The sequence below is a fragment of the Solea senegalensis genome, linkage group LG4 (genome assembly GCF_019176455.1).
Source record: "Solea senegalensis isolate Sse05_10M linkage group LG4, IFAPA_SoseM_1, whole genome shotgun sequence".
In the NCBI taxonomy this organism is placed as follows: Eukaryota; Metazoa; Chordata; class Actinopteri; order Pleuronectiformes; family Soleidae; genus Solea; species Solea senegalensis.
Window position 1 is genome coordinate 23,957,297 of NC_058024.1, and position 8,983 is coordinate 23,966,279.

Here is an 8,983-nt window from a genome sequence, read left to right on the forward strand (position 1 = left end):
AAGTCGCTGCATCTGTGCAGCCTTCAATTAGCATCACAACTCAAAAGTTGTTGAGTTTGTCAACTGAAAATAATTTCACCCAGCTTTTGTGAAGACAAATGTATTTATTTATTTGAAATGCAAGAACCTGAAATTGGTCTCTCCGCCTCTTCATTCCAAACAAACGTAATTATTCTTCATTGTAATATCTGGCATCTGAAAGCCTGGCAAGTAGCAAATTACACCTGTCATTACACTGATAGTTTAATTACTCATGTCAATCCACACGTTTAAAACCTATTTCCACACACATAAGGAAGTAAATAACAAGTGCTATAAACCAGACTCTATGGGATAATTACAAAGGGAAACGCTTTGCAGTATAACAACAATTATATCTTAATAAATAAATCATTTGTTTCGCTGTGTATGATTTTGCAAAATGAAGTGTTTTCCTGGGAGGTTGGATTTATGGTCAGAGGCTCACAGAGGTGAAGTCTGTTACTCACATATTTCCCCCCGCTCAGCACTACTTCTTGAATGTGAATGTTTACAGGAAATGTACGTACAGTATCTCAACGCCCACCTGAACACACTCACAAGGGGTCGTTTGTGGCGTTGTCTCCTGTTGAGCAATAAACCTCAAGCGCCGGTCGATTTATACCCCACAATCACTACTGCCATGACAGGCAGTAACGTTTTCTGTGTTTATGGTCAAACTGAACGGGCAAAGTTTGTATTTCCTGTCAACAAAATATTAAACAAATAAATGACATTATCAAAACCTTTGACGCAACATAACACAGTGTTTAGTTATTATCTATCTATTCAGTTATTATCACTCCAAATAGAATGTATTATTATACACAACAATTGAAAATTGGTCACTTTTATTTGTGCCTTTTAGTAAAATTAAACAATGTATTCAGAAGAGGGTGAATGTTTACCTCTAAAAAATCATATAATACAGCAAGTTTATATAATCTTCATACTGTATACAACAGGAATAATGCCAAAGATGAGGCATGGGATAATCAAAGCAGGAAAAACCTAGAAAAATGTAGCTCTGCTTCACAAGATTGAATTCATATTTGAGACTTTTCTCTAACCTTTGCTTTGTAGTGTAATATTTCAGTTTGACGTCTTTGGCTCCCGGGCTCAGAGGAACAATGTGGGAAGTTTGTAGGAAGAAACTTGGTTGGAACTAGAAAAAAAACCCATAAACATCTGAAATGAGATACGAGGGCGCCGAAGTACAATAAACAACGTTTTGACGATTCAGTGAGTGAGATGGATACAGTATTATTACTTTTATTATTAACTTCATTACTTAATTGAAAATAGCCATTAATGGTTATCTTTGTGAGGACCAAAAAAATAAATGAAATGAAACACGAAATTATTTTTTTTCCAATACGTATGCAAACACTAATGTATAAGACAACAACGAAAGCACCACAATGAAATGGCAGACAAAATATTCAAACAACATGCAAACCAAAAGTACAGAACAAATAAATACAGCTGTGTACTCGAAAAGGAGTGAGCAGAAGTATAACGTATTAGCTCCACCTCTTCTCTGTAAATCATCATGTAACCTAAATAGTCTGCGTCCTCCCAATTACTGTCAACTGGTCAAGTAAATGTGTAACATAATTATATGAAATGTCTTTTCTTCAAATGTGCAGCAAATAAGTATTAAACCCCTTTACCACATGGTAGCTTGGATTATTCACTTCATTTCTATATTTCCTAAGAATTAACACTTTCAAACATGGACATTGCTTTATTTACACTTCAAATGTGTGTGTGTTATTTGATTTTTTTATGCTAATTTATTATTGTATTTTTGCATATATGTTTCAGTTATTTACGTGCTTTGATTGACTGACTATTCAGGAGTTGTGACCTCGATAACTGAGAACCTTGACAAACCTGATTGATATACATTAAGTGTGTCTGCATAGGTAACAGGTAGGTGGCGCTCGGCACTTTAAACACCGGTTTTACGATCAGCCATTAGACACAGAGAAGGAGGAGGACGCATTGTTGTGACCGTAGGTTGGTTGAAGCCGCACATCTGCTCCCAGTAACCAGCAGTTGATGCGAGCGGCACAATAAACCCGTGAACAAGGTAACCTTAACGTCTTGAACACACTGACATGTATGGTGTCACCTGTGCTATTAGCGCTGTTGGAAAGTATGGTTCATGTATGTCGTCGCGTTGATGCTAAAGAAGCTAGCTGCTCACGGCTGCTAAAATGCAGCTTCATTTTAACATTTGCAGCGTTGACTGAGGGCTTGTTCATCTTCACTTCGTAAGTGTTTGGCACTAACGTATAAAGTAAAAATAATATTGTATCAGTTGTTACGTCAGTGAAATGTACCGTTACCGTTACCCGGCACAAGCTAACGACGATCATACTTTTATTTTTTAGCATGCGCTAGAATGGGGGTGTGTAACTAATGCTTGCGTTTAAGATCGAAAAAGACCTCAGTTTACGCGAAACACGCCGCAGGAAGTAATAATAAACAGTCTTACAGTAATCTAATTATTGGTTTTAGTGTGCGGTTTTTATTGCAAATGACTTCAGAGATGTTGTTAACCTGTGTGTCATGACCAAGAGGTGCTACTGTTAATTTTATTCAGTGATATAATAATTCTATACTTAACAACTTTATATTGCTCAATATGGCTTCTTTTTTTTCATTCAAAACAAGGTTTAAAAATAGCAAAAGAATACAAATAATGAAATGAATATTGTTAAAAACTCTTTAACAGCAGATGGTATGTAATTAATGCCACATGTAAAGGCACACAAGTCTCATGCCTGTCTGTCCAGTATTGGTAAACTCAAACAGCCCAAATGTGGTTTGAGGAGACCAAATTTAGAAATGTATTTAACATGCCCTTGATTAGGCTCTAAAATGTTTTATCTGAGAAGTAATGAATGGGTTTTTCTAAAGAGGCTCAAACTGCACAGTTTTGAATGGGTGCAGTTATTAGGCAGACAGTATGAACATATTTGCATAACAGTTTCTCTCTGTTTTTTCCTTCCAGGCGTATCTGATTGTCAGAAGAGGATACTGGTGAAATGGGAGGTATGTCTATTTATGTCACTTGTCATGTTGAGTTACATTTGTAAGTTTCCCTTTAGTGCAAAACAGGTTTTCATCTAAAGAAAAACTTGTGCTAGATGTCTTGACAGCTCTGTACTTGTCAATGGATCACTAACTAAGCATGCACGCAAGTAGCACTCGTTTTCTCACTGTAAAATATGAATGATTTTTAAACTTAAAATTTGTTATTATCATTTGCACCTAAAAACCTATATCTTCATCAGAGATTAATTGACCAATTTGCAAAAAAATTCAAACCACAAATACAGAGCGCAGAGTAATTGTGTTACAAATTCCCCCCAAATTGTAAACATTAGAACTGACAAATTTCTACTTTTTAGAGGCACAGACCATTTTGGCTTGAAGAATTTAATCAAGTATTTAAATCTTTGCAAGGTCTAAAACAAATGTATCATGTAGGGACTTACTTGTAATATGACTTGTATCTTGCAAGAAATCATTTGCATTTTTGAAATAAAATAAATAAATTAATAAATAATAAAGTTGATGTGTTGATTGGGTACCTTTATCCTTGCTTACAGTGTTGTGGTTGTAGCCATTGTAGCACGACTGTGTTTTTCAGTGGTGGAAAACCCTGGATTTAAGCATTTACTGGTTGTTGTTACATTCATATTGTTAATAAATAAGTTAAACATGACAATAAGGCTGTAGTGTTGTACATGGCAAACAAATGATGCACAATAAATCACTCATGACACCATGTAGACAATCGCATTGGGAATTTAAAAAAAAAAGAGTTATTATGACGCAAAACCAATGATCCTAGACTAAACTAGACAAGTCTAAAACTGGCAGACTCATCTGCGTTAAAAGAAAGGAATAAAGATAGAGAATCGAACCCAATCATGACATTAAAATCGAAATCAAGGATTTGGAGAATCATGACACATGACATATTCACACACAGTGGTTATCCCAGCCAAGCAATTAGCTGGGATACATTAGCACAGCAACTGTAAAAGTGGACAACATAAATGATCTTTGGCCACTGTTTCACAATGCCACAGTGAAGGTGAGGATATTAGAGAGGGGGGACAGAGTGAAAAAACCTGTGACACATAAGAGGGTAGGTCCCTGCAGACAAAGCGGTAACACCACATACCATACCATTAGCCACTTTCATTAACCACAGTCAAAATTCCTTTATTTGACTAAATGGTTTGGGGGGGAAACTGCAGGTATTTAAAAAGTTGTTGGGTTGGACAATGGTTTTAATATTTTTGAGCGATGCAGGTCATTCTCCCACTGACTCAGTTTCAGGCTTCACCCGAGTGAAGATCTGAATGAGAGTCTTTAGGGTCACCTGAGAGAGACAGGCTCTCATGTGAGAACCAAATAACTTCCAAACCATAGGGATTGAGGACATTTTGGCTGGTTGTCATTTTCCGTCATCCTTTAAAATGGAATGCATGATCTGTGAGTGTCCTTGGTTCAAATGCTTTGCAAACGTGTGTGAAGACACTGAGAAAGCAACAGTATAGCTGCTTCATCAAACCGATTTATAACATTAAAAGATGGCACACTGATCAGTTCATAGTGCATATATCCATACAGTATAGATGCATCAATGATTATGTATGTTTTTTTTACTGATTTGTATTGGTTTTTTTGTTACACTCCTATTGGCAGTGCTTCAAGAAACCATCCAGCTTAATTAATTATACAGATTTCTGTGGACAAATTTAAGTTCATTTCCAATAGAAAACAGTGCTGCTCAGCAAGCAAGAGGCACGCCTCTCTACTTTATTCTGTGATTGACAGAGCAGCAGGCTATTTCCCAGCCAGGGGCTGTTTTCACACATGCACTGCAACCCAAACTTTTGTTTACAAAACCCAGGGGAGCTAGATAATGTCAGACAGACCTTACCATGTGCCAGCTGCCTAGCACAAGGGCTGTGTAATGTCCAATTGAGCTGATGCATGAGCAAAGCTGTTCATTGTCCATAGAAATCACAGCGAGCAGGCAGCCCAGTCCTTTAGGGCCTAAGTCAAACATGATATTTCCAGTAGAAGAAGACGCTTCTTTCCAACATTCTGTGGTTGCATGTGAAAGAGCACTCCTAACCATGTCCAGACCTGACTGTGCAGACATCGTCTGGAGTTCATATGTGAAAATGGCTAAAATAAGGAAGATAATTGGTCACTTCCGAGTTTGTGTTTGCTGGTCACGTTACATTACATTACATGTCATTTAGCAGACGCTTTTATCCAAAGCGACTTACAAGGGAATTGAGTACAACCTGCCGGGGTGGAGTTGAACTTGCGACCATGAAGTTTTTCGCACACAGGTCGCAAGTTCCATCCACTCCACATGTTGAAATAAAGCCAAAATTCCATCAGAGCCATTGTCTTTTTAGGGATGATGCTTTTTGTCAGGCAGCACTGCAGAATTATGTAGTAATTTTATAGTCGTGTAGACGATTTTAACAAGGAATTATAGTTTCCTTTCTAACTGATCAGGACCTCATGCTTTCTTTTTTGCTTTTAACTCACCAGTCTCTGTGCAAAGTTATTTAAAATCCATGTTTTGTGTTTGTCTCTCCAGATCCCGCTCTTCACAGAGACTGTCCCCTGGACTGTAAGGTTTATGTTGGAAATCTAGGAAACAATGGAAACAAGACTGAATTAGAAAGGGCTTTTGGGTACTATGGTCCTTTAAGAAGTGTTTGGGTTGCAAGGAATCCGCCAGGTTTTGCTTTCGTAGAGTTTGAAGATCCTAGAGATGCATCGGATGCTGTGAGAGAACTGGATGGAAGGTAATTCTTTCAGCACATTTGTTAAATTTCTGGTTTTAAGGGCTTATTATTGCTATTTTTTTTTTATAACGGTTTCTCACTTGTTTTTTTTTGTAAAGAACCATGTGTGGCTGTCGAGTCCGTGTCGAGTTATCCACTGGGGAAAAACGTTCCAGGAGCCGTGGCCCTCCTCCATCCTGGGGTAGACGCCCTCGAGATGAATTAAGGCGACGTAGCCCTCCGGTCAAACGCAGGTAAGCATTTCTCATTTGATAATTTTACTCATTTGCAATATCACTTAAGAGCAAAAATGACCAAGCAAATTTACATTACATTATTATCAATCTGTTTGCTTCAATATTTGATGTTCTGATGTAATGCAGTTTCCAAAGAATTCTACTAGAGTGATATTTATCGGTGTCAATGTTTAGCTTGAAAGCAAAGTCCAATGGCAGCGTATGTCAGCATTTGACCTTTTTTTTATATTTTAAACTTGTGAAACACCCAACTCCACCAGAGTGATGTTGCTTTAGGAGGACAGCTTAAGAAGCACAGTTAGCATTTCATCACCCATCATACATTTTTATTGGTAGTACCTCTCTGCAGGTTTGAATTTTGTTTTCATTCTTGAGTTCAGTTGCCATCTATTAATAAAACTGAACCCCGTTGCAGAGTCACCACCACGCTTCTCACCACCTGAGTAAGACAGCTAGTCCTCGTTCAGCATCTTGTGACTGCTGACCAACGAGCCCTTCTCAGCTTGGCTGGTGTTGTCACATGACCAAGGCGCACCGCCAGTCATCAGGTTCCACCAACCTTTTGGTTCCTGAGCATGCAGTTCCCAGCATCCTCCTCTTCTTCCTCCAACCTTAACCCAGTCGACAGCTGTCCACCTCTCTTTATCAATCAGTCCGCTTCGTAACTCTCTCTATTGCCCACACATCTACTGTATCAGCGGGAACAGCCCCTGGCTTACATCCCCACCCACACCCCACTCCCCAAAACAGGCAGGGAAAATCATCTACAACTTGCCCCCAAGCGTGAGTGGCCACCAAGCGACACCATATCTCCAACATTTGCATCATATGGCAAATCCTCTCTGCCTTTCGACCTCCCTCACCATCAGTCTGGTGTCCTTACATCATTTCTATCTTGTCCAAATCCCCATAAATAGTAAGTTTCTTTTATCCTGCTCTTTGTAGTTTCATGTTTAGTCTGACGTTCAGCCATTCTTGACAGCTTTTTTCCCGCAGCACCTACGTAGTTTAAAGGAATTTCAGCACAGACCTGCTAAAACCCTAAGGTCAAAACGCAAGGAACTTTGCTTATAAGTCATTAATTTTTACCTACTTTTATCAAGTGTATTTTCATGGCTCGACATTATGCTTATTTCTATTAACACCTACATTTAAAGTCTAAGTGAATCAGTGAATTGCAGCATCAACTTATGTAGTTTACTTGTGGTTTTGGCAGTACTATCTCAAGTTATTTGGCTTTCTTTGATGTAAAAGTGAAAACAATCACAGGCTCAATGGCTTCTCCTCACTGTCACTGAAGTTGCAGTTGTCACAATCGTCCTGGGTAAGCGTTAATGTCGAGCCCTGATGTAGTTGTACATTCTGAGATCTGGCTCAAAGTTTCCTTTACTGCGTTGATCTTGATGCAGGTCACTCTTTAAACAGACGAGGTATAATGTGTAGCCCGTTGCCTCTTAAAGGGTCAAGAATACACGGATGTTTCATTCATGATGGGAAGGTTTGAAATCATAATATTGTGTTTCTTTTTTTTTTTAAATTCACTTTGAACACAGATCACCAAAGAGGAGGAGCTTCAGCCGCAGTCGTAGCAGGTAAGATTGTAATGACCATATTTATTGAAGTTGTTTGTTCGTGCTCATAAAATTAATTTTGTTTTTTCCCCCCCCACTAGGTCTCTTTCAAAAGACAGACGTAGATATCGATCTCTCTCTAGAGATAAGACTCGTAAACACTCAAGATCCCTCTCTCGGTCAAGGAGGTATGTAAAAAAATGCTAGTTGTTACCTCTGTGCACCCTACGTCATAGTCAGCGGGGGTCCTGGTGCAGCCTCAGTCTGTTCAGTGATCAAATGCATTATTTTCTCCCATGCTGTCTCTCGTCTGTGTTGCAGTAATTTCAGTAAAAGTAGTATTTGTTCAATATGTATAAGCTCATGATTCACTCACTTTCAGAGAAAACACAGAAACCTCATCACAAAACTAAGGCTTTAGTGATTCACCAGCACATAATGTTCATACTGGTTGCTGCCATTATAATGTTCTATTAAACCTATTATTATTATTTTACAGTCATTCCCGGTCCTGTGAGAGGAAATGAAGACACGAAAGGACGGTTCATCAGCAGGATCCTGCTATGGTTGGGAAAATACGAATTTTCTAGTCACGTTTTTCTTTTCAGATATGTCGGCTCAAAGCAATTAAAGGTCAACTTGTTGAATTTGATGTTATGACTGTCTGTTTAACCGAGAAACACATTCTTTACCATTATTTGCTATTGAATTAAATGTTCTGGTCAAGCAAATGATTTTCTTACTTGCATGTTCTTAAATACTGGAGTCTTATATTATTTTTAACTGCTTAACTTGAATGTAATGCTTTTATTTGTTTGTGTTTGCCGTTTTCTTTTTATAGGCAAAATGACTTTTGGTAGGTTACTGTGATATGCATCACTACTAGAAGGGAGCATACTTAAGTGATGGAACAGGCTCAACAAGTGTTGTAAATAACGGTGCTATTATTTGCAATTTAACTTCCCACAAATCCCACAACATAATCTATGATTTTATTTTATTTTTTACCCAAGTCACTTTTGTAAAAGCATTTATTCTTTTGTCTCTTGATTCTCTGAGCTCACACTTTGCGCTGATGTACTCAGACATCTTATTCAATAAATGTTTTCCAAGGTGAAATGACTCCTCATTGAATTTTTTTGGTTTTTGTTTGTTTGCTCATTTACTAGCAAGCTTAACATTAAGGGTCTGATGGTGAAATGAAAATCTATAAGCAAAACGGATAAGGAAAATTAAAATCGACTCAATTCCGGGTGTTGATGTTGGTGTTGTTGCTTCTTGCTGATGAAGCCTGTGAATG

The 8,983-nt window shown here is 38.1% G+C and overlaps 1 protein-coding gene across 2 annotated transcripts; it reads left to right on the top strand.

The window, feature by feature from the left end:
• Positions 1–1,986: 1,986 nt before the first annotated feature.
• On the top strand, positions 1,987–8,802 carry srsf3a (serine and arginine rich splicing factor 3a). 2 transcript variants are annotated; one of them, XM_044023783.1, is made up of 7 exons: positions 1,987–2,113; positions 3,041–3,081; positions 5,666–5,876; positions 5,975–6,109; positions 7,666–7,704; positions 7,785–7,871; positions 8,183–8,802. In XM_044023783.1, the coding sequence occupies exons 2-7, from the start codon at positions 3,075–3,077 to the stop codon at positions 8,208–8,210; spliced, it is 507 nt and encodes a 168-aa protein (XP_043879718.1). In that variant the 5' UTR covers positions 1,987–2,113; positions 3,041–3,074; the 3' UTR covers positions 8,211–8,802. The 2 variants fall into 2 exon arrangements, with proteins under 2 accessions (XP_043879718.1, XP_043879719.1); XM_044023784.1 differs by lacking the exon at positions 1,987–2,113 and adding an exon at positions 2,138–2,297.
• The last annotated feature ends 181 nt before the right edge of the window (positions 8,803–8,983 follow it).